We start from the raw sequence: 21,588 nt of genomic DNA on the forward strand, positions 1-21,588 counted from the left end.
GCCACCATCAAAATCTGGAATACAAGATGACAAATGTTTCTCAGTTGGTCATAACGTTCCCAACAAGTCTCAAAAAGTCTCTTGTTGATTAGCATATCTCAATCATCATCATCAAAGAAGATAGGTTAGATTGTTATGACAAACTGACGACAGACTATGTGGACGTTTACTCCCGAAATAACGAAAATAACAAAAAGCAAAACAAAATAACTTAAGAGATATGAGAGAACAGAAAGAAATATGTTTCAATCTAAAGAGTTCTAGGATACATATGATTGGTCGAAGCTATAACACCGCCGCTCTACTGACCAATCAAAATTAGTCATCGTCCAAAACCATTGACTACGACAAAAAACAAAGAATTATGACAAGACTTAACTTTAGCAGAATGCATTAGTAATTAATAAAAACGATTAAGAACTTGGATACCTTATTTATAAGAAAGAAAAAAAAAACTTGGATACCTTAAATCATTATGGAGAAGAAGATTCGGAAAATTAATCATTTCATAGCACAAATGGTTGACGAAGTATAGAAAAATTTCCAAGTCTTTTTAAAAGGGTTAACTAAGATAATAGCTTTAAAAGCATTTAACCAAGTTCCATGTACAAAATCACAAGCAACACTCCATTCACAATTGCATTGGTATTACTTAAGCCAAAATTTTAAATTACAGTATTAGATATAGCCGAATAACAAGTAATGAGAAACCATGTTCTTGAAACCATTTAAAAAAAAAAAATTAAAATTAAATACAAGTGACAATAGTCACATGCAGAATGAAAATGAATGATTATAGAGGAAGATTAAGGCCTTTTCCAATCTCAACTCCAATCACCTCAAGTATTCCCTTGTTGATTATCTGCAAAATACATCACAATTAAGTATTCACTATTGTTTGATGGAATGACCCATGAGCTGCTCAATCAATGTTTATTTCTCCTAATTTCTAGGCAATAAAGTTTAAACTAGTTATTGGGATCAGAATAATTAAAGTCTCTAAGTATCAGTTACATAGTAAATGTTTTGCCTTTTTATTTTTCCTTATGGCTGTATAAGTACCAAGTTTTGCTGCTCAATAATACAACAAGCCTTTTTGCAGTCAGATTACATCTTAGTTCTTGCTTATACAATCACTATATTTCACTAAATAACCAACAAATTGGTATCAGAGCAATCTTCTTACGGGATCTGTGAAATGGATGCCGGAACAAATTTTTCGCAGGTTGCTCCACCTATTTTTGATGGAGAAAGCTATGACCTTTGGGCTGTGAGGATGGAATCCTACCTAGAGGCTTTAGATCTTTGGGAAGCTGTAGAAGAAGATTACGATGTTCCGCCACTAGGAGAAAATCCAAGCATGGCTCAGATTAGAAATCACAAACAGAGAAAAACCAAGAAGGCAAAAGCAAAAGCATGTCTATTTGCTGGTGTTTCAAAAACTGTATTTACTAGAATCATGACTCTCAAATCAGCGAAAGCTATTTGGGATTATCTGAAAGAAGAATATGCAGGAGACCAGAGGATACGAAGCATGCAGGTGATAAATTTAAGAAGAGAATTTGAGCAACAAAGAATGAAAGAATCTGAGACAATCAAAGAGTACTCGGATAAATTACTCAACATTGCCAACAAGGTTAGGTTGCTGGGTGCTGAGTTTCCTGATTCAAGAATTGTAGAAAAAATTCTTGTGACAATACCTGAAAGATATGAAGCATCTATAGCCACCTTGGAGAACACAAAAGATCTATGCGATATTACACTGGCAGAAGTATTACATGCACTGAAGGCACAAGAGCAAAGAAGGCTTATGAGGCAAGAGGAATCTATGGAGGGTGCATTTCAAGTCAAGTTGCAAATCAACAAAAAAGGAAAAGGTCGCAACAACTCTGAAGGTTTTTCAAACAGCAAAAACAATGATCAAAACAGTGACACTCAGTTGTATCCATCCTGCCCTCATTGCAAAAAAACTAATCATCCAGAAAAAAAGTGTTGGTGGAGACCAGATGTAAGGTGTCACAAGTGTGGTCGGTTAGGGCACGTGGAAAAAATATGCAAATCTCAACAACAACAACAAGAAGTCAAGGTTGCTGAGGATGAATCACAAGATGAGCAGTTGTTCACTGCATCATGTTTTGCTTCCAATTACTCCACGGAAAGTTGGCTAATTGATAGTGGTTGTACAAATCACATGACTTATGATCGTGAGCTATTCAGAGAGCTTGATGAAAATGTTCTCTCTAAAGTCAAGATTGGAAATGGAGCATACATTGAAGTAAAAGGCAAAGGAACTGTGGCCATTGAAGGTCACACAGGTTTGAAACTTATCTCTGATGTTTTGTTTGTTCCTGAAATAAATCAAAATTTGTTGAGCGTTCCACAGTTGCTGGAAAAAGGTTATAAGGTGTTTTTTGAAGATAAAAATTGCATGATTAAAGATTCAGAAGGTAGAGAGGTATTCAAAATTCAAATGAAAGGCAAAAGTTTTACCTTAGATTTCATGAACAAGGAGCAGGCTGCAATGCACAAGGAGGTTAGCAGTACAATGCTTTGGCACAAGAGATTGGGCCACTTCCATCATGCTGCTCTAATTTTTATGAAGAAGAACAACTTGGTGAATGACTTGCCAAAATTAGAAGTTATGCCTCCTGAATGTATCGCTTGCCAATATGGGAAACAAAAAAGGCTTCCTTTTCAACAAAACAATACTTGGAGGGCCACACAAAAGCTGCAATTGGTACACACAGATGTGGGAGGACCTATGAAAACACCATCATTGAATGGCAGTAAGTATTACATTGCATTCATTGATGATTATTCAAGGATGTGTTGGATTTATTTTATGAAGTTTAAATCTGAAGTTTCTGGTATTTTCATGAAATTTAAAGCTTGGGTTGAAACTCAAAGTGGAAGCAAGATGCAGGTGATCAGGTCGGATAATGGAACTGAATATACCTCTGAAAAATTTAATAAATTTTGTGAAGATGCAGGCATTGAACATCAATTAACAGCACCGTACACTCCACAACAGAATGGTGTTGTAGAGAGGAAAAACCGAACAATTATGGAGATGGCAAGGTGTATGCTTCATGACAAAGGGCTGCCAAAGGAATTTTGGGCAGAGGCAGCAAATACTGCAGTTTTTCTTTTGAACAGACTGCCAACAAAAGCCGTCCAGAAAAAGACTCCATTTGAAGCTTGGCATGGCAGCAAACCAAAGCTAATTAATCTGAAGACATTTGGCTGCCTTTGTTTCTCTTATATACATCAAGTTAAGAGAGACAAGTTGGATAAGAAAGCAGAACCAGGAATTTTTGTGGGCTGTAGCTTAATTGCTAAGGCCTATAGAATATATTTGCCACATCAAAACAAAATAATTGTCAGCAGAGATGTAAAATTCATGGAGTTAGATAGCTGGAGCTGGGAAAATGACAAGATTGAATTCCAAGAGGTGAATGAAGATGTCGATGATGAACCTGTTAGAGGAGAAAGATCACTTTCTGACATTTATCAGAGGTGTAATGTTGCGATCATGGAACCTGCTGGATATGAAGAAGCTGCAACAGATAAAAAATGGATGGATGCGATGAAGGAGGAGCTCAAGATGATTGAAAAAAATCAGACATGGAAATTGGTGGACAGACCTAACCATAAGAAAGCTATTGGAGTCAAATGGGTTTATAGGACCAAGCTTAATTCTGATGGTTCCCTAAACAAGTATAAGGCAAGACTTGTTGTTAAGGGATACGCCCAAATCTTTGGGGTAGATTTTTCTGAAACATTTGCTCCAGTAGCTAGATTGGATACCATAAGGTTGTTGCTAGCTCTAGCTGCACAAAATGGTTGGGTTATACATCAAATGGATGTCAAGTCAGCTTTTCTGAATGGATACTTAGAAGAAGAAATATTTGTTGAACAACCAGAGGGCTTTGTTGTTGAAGGACAGGAGGAGAAGGTATATAGATTAAATAAGGCTTTGTATGGGCTAAAACAAGCACCAAGATCATGGTATAGCAGAATAGATAGACACTTGATGAACTTAGGCTTTGCAAAAAGTCCAAGTGAATTTACCTTATATGTTAAAAAGGTTGATAATGAAATACTTGTTGTATCACTCTATGTTGATGATCTGTTCGTTACAGGAAGTCATGAGGAACTTATTTGCAAGTTCAAGGAGGAAATGAAAGGTGCTTTTGAGATGACAGACCTTGGAAAAATGACATTTTTCCTTGGAATGCAGGTGCAACAAAAGCAAAATAAAATATTTGTGTGCCAACAAAAATATGCAAAAGAAGTTCTCAGGAAGTTCAATATGGAAGAATGTAAACCAGCTACAACTCCAATGAATCAAAAAGAGAAGTTTTGCAAAGAAGATGAAGCTGAAAAGGTTGATGAGAGATTGTACAGAAGCATAATAGGCTGTTTGATGTATTTGACAGCAACTAGGCCTGATATCATGTATGCTGTAAGTTTATTATCAAGGTACATGCATTGTGCTAGTGAAATTCATTTTCAAGCAGCTAAAAGAATTCTTAGATATGTCAAGGGCACACTTGATTACGGAATAAGGTTCAGTCAAGTAAAAAGTTTCTGCCTTCTTGGTTATTCTGACAGTGATTGGGCTGGATGTGTTGATGATATGAGGAGCACATCAGGTTATTGTTTTACAATAGGTTCTGGAGTTTTTTCATGGTGTTCAAAAAAACAAGAAGTTATAGCTCAATCGACAGCAGAGGCAGAATATATAGCTGCTGCTGCTGCTGTGAATCAAGCTATTTGGATCAGAAAGCTCATGACAGACTTGCACATGAATCAAACAGAAAGCACAAAGATATTTGTGGATAACCAAGCTGCAATTTCAATTGCTAATGATCCAGTGTTCCATGGTAGAACCAAACACTTCAAGATCAAGTTTTTCTATCTAAGAGAAGTTCAAAAGGATGGAGAAGTTCAGCTTGTCTATTGTAAAACAGAACATCAGAATGCAGACATCTTAACAAAGGCACTTTCAAAAACCAGATTTGAGTTCATGAGGAAAAGGCTTGGAATATGCAGCTCTAGTGCCAAGGAGGAGTGTTTGATGGAATGACCCATGAGCTGCTCAATCAATGTTTATTTCTCCTAATTTCTAGGCAATAAAGTTTAAACTAGTTATTGGGATCAGAATAATTAAAGTCTCTAAGTATCAGTTACATAGTAAATGTTTTGCCTTTTTATTTTTCCTTATGGCTGTATAAGTACCAAGTTTTGCTGCTCAATAATACAACAAGCCTTTTTGCAGTCAGATTACATCTTAGTTCTTGCTTATACAATCACTATATTTCACTAAATAACCAACAACTATGAAGAGTGAAGAATAATGCTTATGTTTATAAATCTATCAAAGACACTCCGAGCACACATCACCTCATCACATTTCAAAGTAAAATAACAAACTCAAATTTTAAGATGATATCAAAATCTATCAAAGATAGATGTCCAGACTTGAAAATCAAGGTGTACGTTAAAAGTCTTGCATTAGATGAAATATGAAGTAAAAATGTGTCTATAAATCGATTTTGTGTTTATGAGTTATACATAGCATTAATTTTATGATAGATCTTACCTTTTTCCTTTCAACTTAACATTATCTCACCCTATCTACTAGACATAGATTTTCTACAGCCACCAATTCACAGACTCGTGCAGTTGTGCAAATCAGGACTATTAAATCAATCAAGATTTTCGACCGATTTCGTTATGTAATGTGTTGTACAAGATGGTGTCAAAACTTCTTGGGAACTGGATGAAAAATTTCCTTGATAAGTGTGTATCGGAGGAGCAAACGGCCTTCTTGGAGCATTATTCTTCAAAGGCTAAGCATTATTGTTGTGGAACCATTAGAAAATTAATGAAGGAAAAAGCATTGAGAAACAGGCTGCAGATTGAGGAACCATGGGAGAGAATTTGGAAAATTCAGGCTTCCACAAAGGCCAAGCATTACTGTTGTGGGTAATGTGGCAGAGTCGCAATAACAAAGTGTGGAATGACAGCAAATTGAATGCCTGGAAAGTTGGAATGCAAGCTATGCACATGTGGGATGAATGGGCCAAAGTTCAAGGTCTGATGATGATCAACCAACAGTCCAGCAGCTGTTAACAGAACCGGCGCTGCAGCAGTGGCAGCCTCCTCGTTATGACACTGCAGAAGCAACTGGATGGGGTGGTGCCTAAGAGACCACCGAGGTAGATTCAGTCAAGGTATTATGAACAGAGAAAAAAGGGAACAAGGATGAACATAGAGAAAGGAATCGGAATTGTTCGGTGGAATCGGAGCTGGAGTCGGAGCAACACGGGGAGGCATGGTGAAAGTTCAACGAGATTGCAGAAAATTGAAGAAATCAATGGTGAATTGAGCAAGAAGCTCAAGGAAGAAGATGAAGATTGCAGCGGAAAATGGTTAGAAAACGGTTAGGATCGTAACAACCTTCCAATTGAAGGAAGCTGATACCATATTATGAACAGAGAAAAAAGGGAACAAAAGTCATTCTTTCATTGATTTGGGAATGAATACAGTGTTAGTATATATACAGTAGCTAGGGTCTATACTAAGTATTGAATACACGCAAGTACATAATCCTGTACACTAAGGCTAATTAGCACGTGTGGTATTTAACTTGTTATCAGATGAAGCTTCAGTGTGTATAGGTTCCAATACAAGGAAAGCTCAACATAATGGAAGGAGAAGCTATGGCACTAAAGGAAGTTATTTGTGAAGTGATGCATAGAGGACTTTCTAATGTCATTCTTGAAAGTGTCTCAAAAATTGTTGTTGATGCTATTTCATCTAGGCGTAGTGGTACTTCCAAATTTAGTGTTTTAATTCACCATATTAAGTCTTTATTATTATTATTATTATGTCCCAACTTTGAGGTGAAGTTTGTGAAGCATCAAGCGAATAAGGTTGTTCACTCTTTAACAAGGGTGGCCTATTTATTCCATGTCTAGTCATTGTATTTTCGAGTTGATTCCTCTTTGTATTGACATTTATTTGATTAATGAATTGAGTTAAGTTTGTTTTGTCAAAATAAAAAAAATAATTCAATCAAGATTAATCAACATAGATTTAAACTCAGTCATTGACACATTTAAGTTGTGGGTCGTTTGATCAAGATCAAACGATCTCAATTGTTTAACTTCGATTACTCAACCGAAGGGAATCCAAATCCTATTCCACCTAATCTCTAATTTGTTTTTAATTTTATATAACACAGTTTCATCAAATGATATATGTGAAAGTAAAATGCTAAGTGATTAAAAATGAAGATAGAAGATACTCACAAGCTCTACAATGAAAGTTCCAATGAGTCCCATCATGCATGCTCTAGAGTTCCATACTTCTGCTGTCTTTGTAAACCCAAGAAATGGTGGTTTAAATTGAGGCTGTACTTTTGGAAATTCAACCTGAAAATAATTATAAAAAAAAACCCAATAACCCAATTACTTCATAAATAACAATATTATTATTAAAAAAAAAGGAAAATTAACAAAAATAAGATAATAAGTCCGTGTAACTCAGTTAGTAGCTACTAAAAATATTATTGGAGGGGTCAGGGTACAAACCCCGAACCCTCCACTTATCCACATTCAAAATGTGCGAATCTAGCCACCAGAGTATTCTAAAACAAATGAGAACATAAATATTAGATATATTATAAAAACTAAGAAGATGAAGTGCATACACCAGAAGGGGGTTTGACTACTGCTTGGACAGTGAAGGAAATTCTCTTCTTGTGAGGTGCTGATTGATTGAAGTTATGATTTTGAAACAAGAAAACTTGGTGGTTTGTAGATTGAAGTGATGGGGTTCTTCCTAAGATGAATGATGATTGCAATGTTGTTAATGAGGTAGCCATTGCAATGGTTGATAACAGTAACTACTACTTCATTGTTGGGGTTATCTAGTTTTGTTTTCATAGTTCCTATTTTCCACTTGTTTTTGTGTGGTTCTAAACAAATTGGAAAAAAGTGGGTTGACACAATCGATACGTGTTACAATAACTACGGCAGATAACTAGATATATCATATATCGATATTTTTCATATATTTTATTTTCAATCAATTGTTTTCATGTACAAAATGTTAGAATTTCTTATAAAAAAAAAATGTTAGAATTTCTACTGTTTTTATTGACGAAATTCTACTTAGACTCTCTTTAGTAAAAATAAGCTATAAGCTAGCTGATAGCTGATAAGCTAACTTATAGCTGAAAAGCTAGCTTATAGCTGATAGCTAGTAGCTTATAGCTGAAAAGCTAGTAGAATAAAATTAAAGTGTTTGACAATTTTAGCTGTTGTAAGTACAAAATGACATAAAAGTACATGGTTAGTGGGTAGTTTTTTTTTTGGGTAAGTGTTAGTGGGTAGTTATTACATAATTTTAAAAAATAAATAAATAAAACTAATAAGGGTAAATATGAAATAAAATGAAAAAGCTATAAGCTCATACGCTACTTGAAATAGCATCTCAAAAAAAGCTATAAGCTAGTTAGAGAAGCTTGTTACCAAACACTTCACATTTTTATCAAACAAGCTTATAAGCTAGTCCAATAAGTTATAAGCTAGCTTATTAGACTTACCAAACAGTGCCTTAGATAGATAGTGAAGACGAAATAAATAGGCAAAATATTTCTAGCTATTGCTTTTATTTAAGAATATTAAAACTCTTTTGAACATTCTACAATCTCATGAAAGGTATAAGTTTTATCGAAAGAGACATCAGGTTTAGGAAACCAAAACAAAGAAAATATACTACTTATATAACTTAATTCCATCAAAAGTAACATTTGAGCTATGGTTGAAATGTATAGAATCTGTTTTTCCCCCGTTTCTAACGATAGATTGGTTGATAGATATATCAAGTGGAACAATAATAATCCTTGTGTTCTTAATGTGGATGGAAGTTGTCTCGGTTCTCCCGTGTGATCTGGATTTTGCGACATTATTAGAAACACCTTCGGCCACTATCTGGAAGTCTTCTCAAGTTTTATTCAAGGGTAATCTGACATTTTGCTCGCTTAAATGTATGCTATCTACAAGAGCCTCTTGCTGACCAAAGATATGAATATTGATGAACTTGTTTTCTACTCTGATTGTTTACATTGTGTCAATCTCATCAAAGGTCCCCAAGTTAAGTATATTCATGTTGTATTGATCTAAGATATAAATGAGTTATTCTCTCAAATAATTGTTTCTCTTTATCAAACAATTAGAGAGGGAAATTGAAGTGCAGGTTTATTCGCTAAACTTGTCAAAGAAGAATGATAATGAAATGACTTTATGAATTTGTTTTGGCACAATCACTTATATTTATATTTATAGTGAGTTAGAGAAACACAAAATTAAATAGACTTTATGATAATTAATATAATATTAAGACTTTTTTTATATTTTTTAATAATATAACCGTTACAACTTTAATATATCTAAATGTTTATTTTAATAATATTAATTATGTAATTGATGCATTTTTTATCTAAAATTATTTTATTAATTATAATTTGTTTGTAACTAATAAATGTATTATGCCACATTTATAATAATATTATTTAAACTATTAAATTATAAATTCATGTTTTTTTATAACCGGCAAAAATTAATGTAAAACTTAAATTTAGAATATTTTTTACTTTATATAAAAATATTATAGAAAATTATTAAATGAATTAATTTTCAAATGAACCATAGAAAAGAATGCATGAGTGACAAGTATTTGAGAGGAAATAGAAAGGTAAAAAGTTCTAGTTTATACATATTATAGATATAGATTTTTTTTTTTAAACAAAGTAGATAATAGATATAAATGTGATTTTGAAAGAATAAAAAAATTTAGTAGAAAGAATAATAAAATATAGTATTAAATAATTATTACATTTTAATAAGTTGGAAAAATGTAACAAACTTTCTTATTTGAGAAAATACTTTGTTGACTAAAGTTTTTTATTGCTACTATAAATTAAGATTGTTGTAAATCTTGTGGGTATTATGCATACAACAATGGCAACTCCAAATTCAACTACGTTAAAATTTTCAATTCTCCTAATTATACTACTTGCATTTCAAACCAGTGCGGGTGAGGTAGTGGTGACGATTTTCAATACACTAGTGGTACCTCCACATCCCTCAAATATGACTGTTCATTGCAAATCACAAGATGATGATCTTGGATTTCACACACTACAATATACAGACTATTATGAGTTTTCATTCAAACCAAATTTCATTCGTACTACATTATTCTTTTGCAGCTTTACATGGCCTGGAAACCCTCATCGTCATTATCTTGACATTTACGATGCTCAGCATGACACATGCGAGAAATGCACTTGGAATATAAACCTGAATGGAGGTTGTCTGAACGACCATAAGTGTGGCCCTTGGAAAAGTATCGATCTAATGGATGCCGACCCTCCAACCATTTAAATTATTTAATTACATATGTATCAATGTTAAAGTCGTATCTAAGTGCTATGATTTTAGCCTTGTAACCATTGGGTACTTATTCAAATCGTAGCAAAAATGGTCGTAAAATGATCATTATTGTCGGCTTACGTAATAAAACGTTTCCACTTAAAATTACTTATTTTTTGTCAACTAAATATCTGTTGTTTCATTTAAATATATGTCTAATTGTTCAAAATAAAAGTATTGAAAATAAGAAAGGGGCATCTGTCTCCATCTTCCATTGAAATTTTTTAATTGCCACATGTCATTTATCATAAGGAAATAGAGTGGATCTGGATTAAAATGACTCATTAAATACTCCCTCCGGTCCTATATATAAGAAAATATCTACTTTTTATATTCATTGTGAAATGAATGTATCTAGATTATAATGTAGTCTAGATACATCCATTTCACAATGAATTTAAAAAGTAAAAGTTTTCTTATATATAGGACCGGAGAGAGTATTTATTAACTAGTAATCTTCCGGACACAATTATAAACAAAATTCATTTTTTAGATTTATTGAAAAAGTAATGTATTTGGTTTATATTATTGACTAGGTACATTACTTTTCCAATAAACCTAAAAAATGAATTTTGCTTATAATTGTGTTCGGATGGAGCATGAACTATAGTGCTAAGCACAAGTAGGATACCTATTAATTTTTTAAATATAATTTAAAATATTGAAGAAGAAAAAAAGAAGAAAACTGTCCATAAAACTACATCGGATTTCGTAAAAGTTATGGCAGTTGTGGTTCAGTTTCAATTAAAATAGGCTTAATTAGTAAAATTGTCCCTTAAAGATATTTTTGGTTTCAGATTGGTCCCTTAAAAAAACAAAGGTCCAAATAGGTCCCTTAAAGAAAAAAGGTCCGAATAAGTCCCTTAAAGACATCTCCGTTAATCAGTTTGGTCCCTAAAAAGAGGTCTGAATAGGACCAAACTGATTAACGAATATGTCTTTAAGGGACCTATTCAGACCTTTTTTTTCTTTAAGGGACCTATTCAGACCTTTTTTTCTTTAAAGGACCAATGTGAAACCAAAAATGTCTTTAAGGGACCATTTTACTAATTAAGCCATTAAAATACTATTAATGGTGCATAGTATTAACATCCAGCCCTTCAACTATTTGTGGCACTTGCCACAGTCATGATGAGTTTATTTTAATTGAAATGGATATCAGATTATATAACAATTTAGATTCGAACATGAGATTTATAATATATTCACCTTAAAATAATGAATTTCTTGTCACTAGACTACTTGATAAAAAAACTCAATATATATAAATTGAAATCCGTCATCCGATATATTAAATATCTCTACAATCTTTTATCATTGATGTCACATCATATTTGTTCACTTATCTTTCAGAAGGTGTTTCTCCCTCACTTCTAACGACAGGTTAGTTGATAGATATATCAAGTGGAACAATAATATTAATAACTATCCTTGTGTTCTTAATGTGGATGTAAGTTGTCTTAGTTCTCCCGTTCAATCTAAATTTTGCGGCATTATTAGAAATACCTTCGGCCAAAAATATGAATTTTGATGAACTTGTTTTCTACTTTTATTCTTTACATTGTGGCAATCTCATTAAAGGTCCCGAAGTTAAGTATACCCAAGATGTGTTGATTTATTCGCTAAACTTGGAACCTCCTCAGATGCCGACTTCTTGACTCACGTTTGTACGTCCTCCAAAAGGCGTTCGTGATCTTCTTAAGAACGACGCAATTGGAACCTTATTTTTTCGTGAATAGTTTTTCTTTTTGTTTTGTTTTTTTTCTTTTCTTTTTAGCTTCCTTAAAAGAAAAAAAAAACCAGCTAGTTATTTTTATTCGTCTCTTCTTATTTATCTCTATATTTTTATTTTTTAAATTAAAAATACTATAAAGTATATTTTAAAATGAGCTAAATGTGATTGAAGAATTATGTAGTCATTTATCATGTTGTCGATTCCTTCAATTATTTTTTAAAAAAATTATAAAATTCTTAATTTAAATAAAAAATTCTCCTCTCACTTTTCCTCTAAAAAACATACAAGCCTAAATTTCTTATAAAATTTGTATAAGAAACAACAGGACTTTGCATTTTTTGTAGAAAAAAGTAAATTACAAATACAAGATAATACGAAATAACAATGATAAGAGATAGTACAACATTTTTATATTTTTAAATCAAATTACAAAAATATTCAACTACAATCAAATTGTCCTATGACACCATTTTCAATTGATATTTTTTTTTAAAAGAAAGTAGATTATAGATATAAATGTGATTTTGAAAGAGTAAAAAAATTTAGTAGAAAGAATAATAAAATAGTATTAAATAATTATTACAATTTAATAAGTTGGAAAAATGTAACAAACTTTCTTATTTGAGAAAATACTTTGTTGACTAAAGTTTTTTATTGCTACTATAAATTAAGATTGTTGTAAATCTTGTGGGTATTATGCATACAACAATGGCAACTCCAAATTCAACTACGTTAAAATTTTCAATTCTCCTAATTATACTACTTGCATTTCAAACCAGTGCGGGTGAGGTAGTGGTGACGATTTTCAATACACTAGTGGTACCTCCACATCCCTCAAATATGACTGTTCATTGCAAATCACAAGATGATGATCTTGGATTTCACACACTACAATATACAGACTATTATGAGTTTTCATTCAAACCAAATTTCATTCGTACTACATTATTCTTTTGCAGCTTTACATGGCCTGGAAACCCCCATCGTCATTATCTTGACATTTACGATGCTCAGCATGACACATGCGAGAAATGCACTTGGAATATAAACCTGAATGGAGGTTGTCTGAACGACCATAAGTGTGGCCCTTGGAAAAGTATCGATCTAATGGATGCCGACCCTCCAACCATTTAAATTATTTAATTACATATGTATCAATGTTAAAGTCGTATCTAAGTGCTATGATTTTAGCCTTGTAACCATTGGGTACTTATTCAAATCGTAGCAAAAATGGTCGTAAAATGATCATTATTGTCGGCTTACGTAATAAAACGTTTCCACTTAAAATTACTTATTTTTTGTCAACTAAATATCTGTTGTTTCATTTAAATATATGTCTAATTGATCAAAATAAAAGTATTGAAAATAAGAAAGGGCATCTGTCTCCATCTTCCATTGAAATTTTTTAATTGCCACATGTCATTTATCATAAGGAAATAGAGTGGATCTGGATTAAAATGACTCATTAAATACTCCCTCCGGTCCTATATATAAGAAAATATCTACTTTTTATATTCATTGTGAAATGAATGTATCTAGATTATAATGTAGTCTAGATACATCCATTTCACAATGAATTTAAAAAGTAAAAGTTTTCTTATATATAGGACCGGAGAGAGTATTTATTAACTAGTAATCCTCCGGACACAATTATAAACAAAATTCATTTTTTAGATTTATTGAAAAAGTAATGTATTTGGTTTATATTATTGACTAGGTACATTACTTTTCCAATAAACTTAAAAAATGAATTTTGCTTATAATTGTGTTCGGATGGAGCATGAACTATAGTGCTAAGCACAAGTAGGATACCTATTAATTTTTCAAATATAATTTAAAATATTGAAGAAAAAAAAAGAAGAAAACTGTCCATAAAACTACATCGGATTTCGTAAAAGTTATGGCAGTTGTGGTTCAGTTTCAATTAAAATAGGCTTAATTAGTAAAATGATCCCTTAAAGATATTTTTGTTTCAGATTGGTCCCTTAAAAAAACAAAGGTCCAAATAGGTCCCTTAAAGAAAAAAAGGTACGAATAAGTCCCTTAAAGACATCTCCGTTAATCAGTTTGGTCCCTAAAAAGAGGTCTGAATAGGACCAAACTGAATAACGAATATGTCTTTAAGGGACCTATTCAGACCTTTTTTTCTTTAAGGGACCTATTCAGACCTTTTTTTCTTTAAAGGACCAATGTGAAACCAAAAATATCTTTAAGGGACCATTTTACTAATTAAGCCATTAAAATACTATTAATGGTGCATAATATTAACATCCAGCCCATCAACTATTTGTGGCACTTGCCACAGTCATGATGAGTTTATTTTAATTGAAATGGATATCAGATTATATAACAATTTAGATCCGAACATGAGATTTATAATATATTCACCTTAAAATAATGAATTTCTTGTCGCTAGACTACTTGATAAAAAAACTCAATATATATAAATTGAAATCCGTCATCCGATATATTAAATATCTCTACAATCTTTTATCATTGATGTCACATCATATTTGTTCACTTATCTTTCAGAAGGTGTTTCTCCCTCACTTCTAACGACAGGTTAGTTGATAGATATATCAAGTGGAACAATAATATTAATAACTATCCTTGTGTTCTTAATGTGGATGTAAGTTGTCTTAGTTCTCCCGTTCAATCTAAATTTTGCGGCATTATTAGAAATACCTTCGGCCAAAAATATGAATTTTGATGAACTTGTTTTCTACTTTTATTCTTTACATTGTGGCAATCTCATTAAAGGTCCCGAAGTTAAGTATACCCAAGATGTGTTGATTTATTCGCTAAACTTGGAACCTCCTCAGATGCCGACTTCTTGACTCACGTTTGTACGTCCTCCAAAAGACGTTCGTGATCTTCTTAAGAACGACACAATTGGAACCTTATTTTTTCGTGAATAGTTTTTCTTTTTGTTTTGTTTTTTTTCTTTTCTTTTTAGCTTCCTTAAAAGAAATAAAAAACCAGCTAGTTATTTTTATTCGTCTCTTCTTATTTATCTCTATATTTTTATTTTTTAAATTAAAAATACTATAAAGTATATTTTAAAATGAGCTAAATGTGATTGAAGAATTATGTAGTCATTTATCATGTTGTCGATTCCTTCAATTATTTTTTAAAAAAATTATAAAATTCTTAATTTAAATAAAAAATTCTCCTCTCACTTTTCCTCTAAAAAACATACAAGCCTAAATTTCTTATAAAATTTGTATAAGAAACAACAGGACTTTGCATTTTTTGTAGAAAAAAGTAAATTACAAATACAAGATAATATGAAATAACAATGATAAGAGATAGTACAACATTTTTATATTTTTAAATCAAATTACAAAAATATTCAATTACAATCAAATTGTCCTATGACACCATTTTCAATTGATATTTTTTTTTAAAAGAAAGTAGATTATAGATATAAATGTGATTTTGAAAGAGTAAAAAAATTTAGTAGAAAGAATAATAAAATAGTATTAAATAATTATTACAATTTAATAAGTTGGAAAAATGTAACAAACTTTCTTATTTGAGAAAATACTTTGTTGACTAAAGTTTTTTATTGCTACTATAAATTAAGATTGTTGTAAATCTTGTGGGTATTATGCATACAACAATGGCAACTCCAAATTCAACTACGTTAAAATTTTCAATTCTCCTAATTATACTACTTGCATTTCAAACCAGTGCGGGTGAGGTAGTGGTGACGATTTTCAATACACTAGTGGTACCTCCACATCCCTCAAATATGACTGTTCATTGCAAATCACAAGATGATGATCTTGGATTTCACACACTACAATATACAGACTATTATGAGTTTTCATTCAAACCAAATTTCATTCGTACTACATTATTCTTTTGCAGCTTTACATGGCCTGGAAACCCTCATCGTCATTATCTTGACATTTACGATGCTCAGCATGACACATGCGAGAAATGCACTTGGAATATAAACCTGAATGGAGGTTGTCTGAACGACCATAAGTGTGGCCCTTGGAAAAGTATCGATCTAATGGATGCCGACCCTCCAACCATTTAAATTATTTAATTACATATGTATCAATGTTAAAGTCGTATCTAAGTGCTATGATTTTAGCCTTGTAACCATTGGGTACTTATTCAAATCGTAGCAAAAATGGTTGTAAAATGGTCATTATTGTCAGCTTACGTAATAAAACGTTTCCACTTAAAAATACTTATTTTTTGTCAACTAAATATCTGTTGTTTCATTTAAATATATGTCTAATTGTTCAAAATAAAAGTATTCAACAATTAAAAATAAGAAAGGGGCATCTGTCTCCATCTTCTATTGAAATTTTTTAATTGCCACATGTCATTTATCATAAGGAAATAGAGTGGATCTGGATTAAAATGACTCATTAATTACTCCCTCCGGTCCTATATATAAGAAAACATCTACTTTTTAGATTCATTGTGAAATGAATGTATCTAGATTATAATGTAGTCTAGATAAATCCATTTCACAATGAATCTAAAAGTAAAAATTTTCTTATATATAGGACCGAAGAGAGTATTTATTAACTAGTATTCCTCCGGACACAATTATAAACAAAATTCATTTTTTAGATTTATTGACAAAGTAATGTATTTGGTTTATATTATTGACTAGGTACATTACTTTTCGGCTTAACTACACATTTGGTCTCTTACGTTTATTTTATGTTTCAATTTGGTTCCTTACGTTTAAAAAGTATCAATTTGGTCCCTTACGTTTATTTTAGGTATCAAGTTAGTCATTTCCGTTAGTTTTGCCACTAACATCGTTTGAACAGTACACGTGTTAGTGTGTCCAAGTGCCACGTGTCATGCAAATTGGCTGCCACATGTGACAAAATTGACGGAAAGGACTAACTTGAAACCTAAAATAAACGTAAGGAACCAAATTGATACTTTTTAAACGTAAGGGACCAAATTGAAACCTAAATAAACGTAAAGGACCAAATGTATAGTTAAGCCTTATTTTTCCAATAAACCTAAAAAATGAATTTTGCTTATAATTATATTCGGATGGAGTATGAACTATAGTACTAAGCACAAGTAGGATACCTATTAATTTTTTAAATATAATTTAAAATATTGAAGAAAAAAAAGAAGAAAACTATCCATTAAACTACATCGGATTTCGTAAAAGTTATGGCAGTTGTGGTTCAGTTTCAATTAAAATACTATTAATGGTGCATAATATTAACATCCAGCCCTTCAACTATTTGTGGCACTTGCCACAGTCATGATGAGTTTATTTTAATTGAAATGGATATCAGATTATATAACAATTTAAATTCCAACATGAGATTTATAATTTATTCACCTTAAAATAATGAATTTCTTGTCACTAGACTACTTGATAAAAAAATTCACGTATATATAAATTGAAATCCGTCATCCGATATATCAAATATCTCTACAATCTTTTATCATTGATGTCACATCATATTTGTTCACTTATCTTTTTATTTTATTATTTTGACTTAGTTAATTTATCTTAAGGATGTCAATATAAGGTGCGTTCGTCGAAACTTTCATAAGGTGTTTCTCCCTCACTTCTAACGACAGGTTAGTTGATAGATATATCAAGTGGAACAATAATATTAATAACTATCCTTGTGTTCTTAATGTGGATGTAAGTTGTCTTAGTTCTCCCGTTCAATCTGGATTTTGTGGCATTATTAGAAACACTTTCGGCCATTATCTTGCAGGTTTCTTTGGCTTCATTCAATGATCATCTGACATTTTGCTTGCAGGACCTTGCTGGCCAAAAATATGAATATTGATGAACTTGTTTTCTACTTTTATTATTTACATTGTGGCAATCTCATTAAAGGTCCCGAAGTTAAGTATATCCATGATGTGTTGATTTATTCGCTAAACTTGGAGCCTCCTCAAATGCCGACTTCTTGACTCACGTTTGTACATCCTCCAAAAGGCGTTCGTGATCTTCTTAAGAATTAACGACACAATTGAAACCTTATTTTTTCGTTAATAGTTTTTCTTTTTGTTTTATTTTTTCTTCTTCTTTTCTTTTTAGCTTCCTTAGAAGAAAAAAAAACCAGCTACTTATTTTTATTCATCTCTTCTTATTTATCTCTATATTTTTATTTTTTAAATTAAAAATACTATAAAGTATATTTTAAAATGAGCTAAATGTGATTGAAGAATTATGTAGTCATTTATCATGTTGTCAATTCCTTCAATTATTTTTTAAAAAAATTATAAAATTCTTAATTTAAATAAAAAATTCTCCTCTCACTTTTCCTCTAAAAAACATACAAGCCTAAATTTCTTATAAAATTTGTATAAGAAACAACAGGACTTTGCATTTTTTGTAGAAAAAACTAACTTACAAATACAAGATAATATAAAATAACAATGATAAGAGATAGTACAACATTTTTATATTTTTAAATCTATTTCAAATTATATTATAATACAATACAAAAGCAACTAATTAAAGTATACTCATTAAGGATACAAAAAAATATTCAATTACAATCAAATTGTCCTATGACACCATTTTCAATTGATATATATTTTGAACTCATCTACCACCAGAAAGAAGTGATTCAGCAATTGAAGAAGTATGTGAAAATGGTCTATCCATAGAAGAAGAAGCATAAGACATACCAAAATCTTGAAAATTCTCACACTGTCCAGAAGTTAATCCCATTGAACTTAAACTAAGAAAACTCAAATCAGGAAGTGCCAAATCCCTTTCCAAATACCTCAAAACTTGTCTCATACTTGGTCTAGCCAAAGCTTCACAATGTGAACATAACAAACCAAGTTTCAAAACCAATTCAACTTCTTCAACAATATAATCCACACCTAAATTTACATCTTTAGCCTCAACAATGTCACCTCTTTTCCAACAATCATAAACATAGTCAACTAATATTACACTCTCACATTCTCTTATTTGTTCTATAGGTCTTTTACCACAAACAACTTCAAGTAAAAAAGCACCAAAAGAATAAACATCAGAACTTGTTGTAGCTTTACCTGTTCTTGTATGTTCTGGTGCTAAATAACCAAGTGTTCCAACAACATGAGTTGTTTGAGGATCTGTTCCATGATCATATAATCTTGAAAGACCAAAATCACCTAATCTACCATTTAATTCAGAATCTAATAAAACATTACTAGCTTTAATATCTCTATGAACTACTACTTGTTCCCATTCTTCATGTAAATAAAACAAACCAGAAGCAACACCTTTAATGATTCTAAACCTTTGACTCCAATTTAAGGTAAACAATCTTTGTCCTTTGTTGTGTTTGTGTAAATATTTGTCTAAACTTCCATTAGCCATATAATCATAAACCAAAAGTAACTCGTTTTTCCGCCTGCAATAGCCGAGAAGCGGAACAAGGTTTCTATGACGAAGACGACCGATACTAACAATTTCCGCGACGAATTCCTTCATTCCTTGTCTTGATTCATGTGAAACTCTCTTAACAGCTACTTCAAGTTTTGAATTTGGCATTACACCTTTGTAGACTCTACCAAATCCACCTGTTCCTAATAGCTCCTTCTCTTTGAAACCATTTGTTGCAAAGTATAAATCTTTGTACTTGAATCTTTGTGTTCCATAGTCTTTTTCCCAATCTTCATGAAGTTCAGAAAACTTTTTCTTCCTTTTGATGAAATGAAAGATTCCTATAGCTACCATTAGAATCAAACATAGTGAAATCAAAGGCAACCCAATAGTCAAAATTACCTTAGAATCTTTTTTTTCACCTAAAGTTGGTAGCTTTGGAAGTTCTGAGATTTTAAGGTTTTGTGCTTGACCATTAACCTTAAAACTCCAACCAAGAACATAATGAGAGGTTAGAATTGAACCTGTTGAAGATGAGAATCCAACATACATAGTATTTTTCAAAATTGATGAAAGATCTTTGTTCAATGATAACAAAGGTTGTTTTGGTTTAACAACATTAATTGGAGCTAAAGTAACATCAATCTTTGTCTTTTCACTATCATATTCCAACCAAACTTGCATTGGTAAGCCAGTAAAAAGGCTTAAATTCTTGAACTCATTATGATCAATGTCATAATATCCTGCAGAAGCTGATTTTTCTGATTTCAATCCATTGAGATCAATTCCGACATGGTTATCATTGATATCATCAAACTCTGTATTCATAATTGTATCAAGTTCTAACCCGAAAACACGGTTTTCGGTGTTTCCAACGTTTGATTCATTGAATACACCAAGATACTGACTTGGTAATGAATTTGGTAACCCTTTTGTTGGAGAAATAACAAAAACAATTCCATGGCCACTAAGATTAGGAAACTCTGATCTTATAGCAAAAACAAAAGTAGTTGAAAAAGAAGAAATACCATTACTACTTCCATTGTTGAAAACTATAGGATTTTGATAATAAGCATGACCCTTTTGTTGTTTTGTATCATTGGTTAATCTAAGTAAACCATTTGAGGTTAAATCAGCAACACCATCAAGATACAAATCATGTTCATGTGATGATTTGAATCCATTATAGATGAAACTAATATTGCTATCTTCACTTGCTACTAATGACACAAACATGAAAATTATTGCTACAAGTTTTGAAGACATTGTTTGGTATATTTTGAAATATGATTCTTGTTATGTTGAATTTGTTATGTTTTGTTTTTATGGTTTGCTTGTATTACACATTTGAATTTTCATATGAGGCTTACGTGGAAAGATCTTAGCACTTTCATAGTAAGGAAACCTATTAACTTAGGAAAGGACCATTCAAGTGTTTGTGATTGCAAAAAGACGAAATACATCACTTTCAATTTGAACATTTATTGTACTTTCTTTTCAAAATGCTATGTCACAATTTAAATTCAAAAAAGAAGTTATCATCATCCTAAAGAAACTATGTTATGGACAAAAGTAATATTCCCTTGGTGTCTTAATTTTGGTAGTTTAAATTTTTGTGAATGCTCCTACTTTGGAATATTTTTTTTTTTCATTATCAGTATCCTGCCCACTAAACCGCCTAATCTGTTTCGAAGGTCAGTTCTGACATCAAAGTGATTTCAGCCTCCTTTCGATCATAGTTGCGGAAGATTGAACTATGATTCTCCCCACGAAATTCAACGCCAGTCATCATTGGAGCATCTAACTATTGGTTCATACTTTAGAATTTAATTGTGTATGTACTTATCATTCATCAGTTATTTAATGTTATGTTATATTTTTATATTAATTTAAATTTTAAATAAATTTTATTTGTATAATAAGGGTATCGAACGAAACTTTAAAAGATTAAGAAATTATCCTTAATTACAAAGTCAAACACTTCTAGTTGAACTACACATCGT

The 21,588-nt window shown here is 31.6% G+C and overlaps 2 protein-coding genes across 2 annotated transcripts; both read right to left on the bottom strand.

Moving 5' to 3' along the window:
* Window positions 1-626: 626 nt before the first annotated feature.
* On the bottom strand, window positions 627-8,027 carry LOC123889154 (light-harvesting complex-like protein OHP1, chloroplastic). The gene is made up of 3 exons (XM_045938378.1): window positions 7,721-8,027; window positions 7,320-7,442; window positions 627-862 (listed from the first exon to the last, which is right to left on the bottom strand). Exons 1-3 carry the CDS (start codon window positions 7,892-7,894, stop codon window positions 794-796), a joined length of 366 nt encoding a protein of 121 aa, XP_045794334.1. The 5' UTR covers window positions 7,895-8,027; the 3' UTR covers window positions 627-793.
* Window positions 8,028-18,616: 10,589 nt separating this feature from the next.
* Window positions 18,617-20,971, bottom strand: LOC123893002 (L-type lectin-domain containing receptor kinase IV.1-like). The gene has a single exon (XM_045942915.1). The coding sequence runs from the start codon at window positions 20,849-20,851 to the stop codon at window positions 18,809-18,811; it is 2,043 nt and encodes a 680-aa protein (XP_045798871.1). The 5' UTR covers window positions 20,852-20,971; the 3' UTR covers window positions 18,617-18,808.
* Between the last annotated feature and the right edge of the window lie 617 nt (window positions 20,972-21,588).

Source organism: Trifolium pratense, linkage group LG6, assembly GCF_020283565.1.
Source record: "Trifolium pratense cultivar HEN17-A07 linkage group LG6, ARS_RC_1.1, whole genome shotgun sequence".
NCBI lineage: Eukaryota > Viridiplantae > Streptophyta > Magnoliopsida > Fabales > Fabaceae > Trifolium > Trifolium pratense.

Bases quoted from the DNA above. Each gene is read 5' to 3' on its own strand.
- LOC123889154 (XM_045938378.1), bottom strand. From the start codon at position 7,894: ATGGCTACCTCATTAACAACATTGCAATCATCATTCATCTTAGGAAGA. The intron at 7,443-7,720 runs GTATGCACTTCA...AATTATTTTCAG, and splicing joins TAGTCAAACCCCCTTCTGGT to GTTGAATTTCCAAAAGTACA. The intron at 863-7,319 runs GTGAGTATCTTC...TGTATTTTGCAG, and splicing joins GAACTTTCATTGTAGAGCTT to ATAATCAACAAGGGAATACT.
- LOC123893002 (XM_045942915.1), bottom strand. From the start codon at position 20,851: ATGTCTTCAAAACTTGTAGCAATAATTTTCATGTTTGTGTCATTAGTA.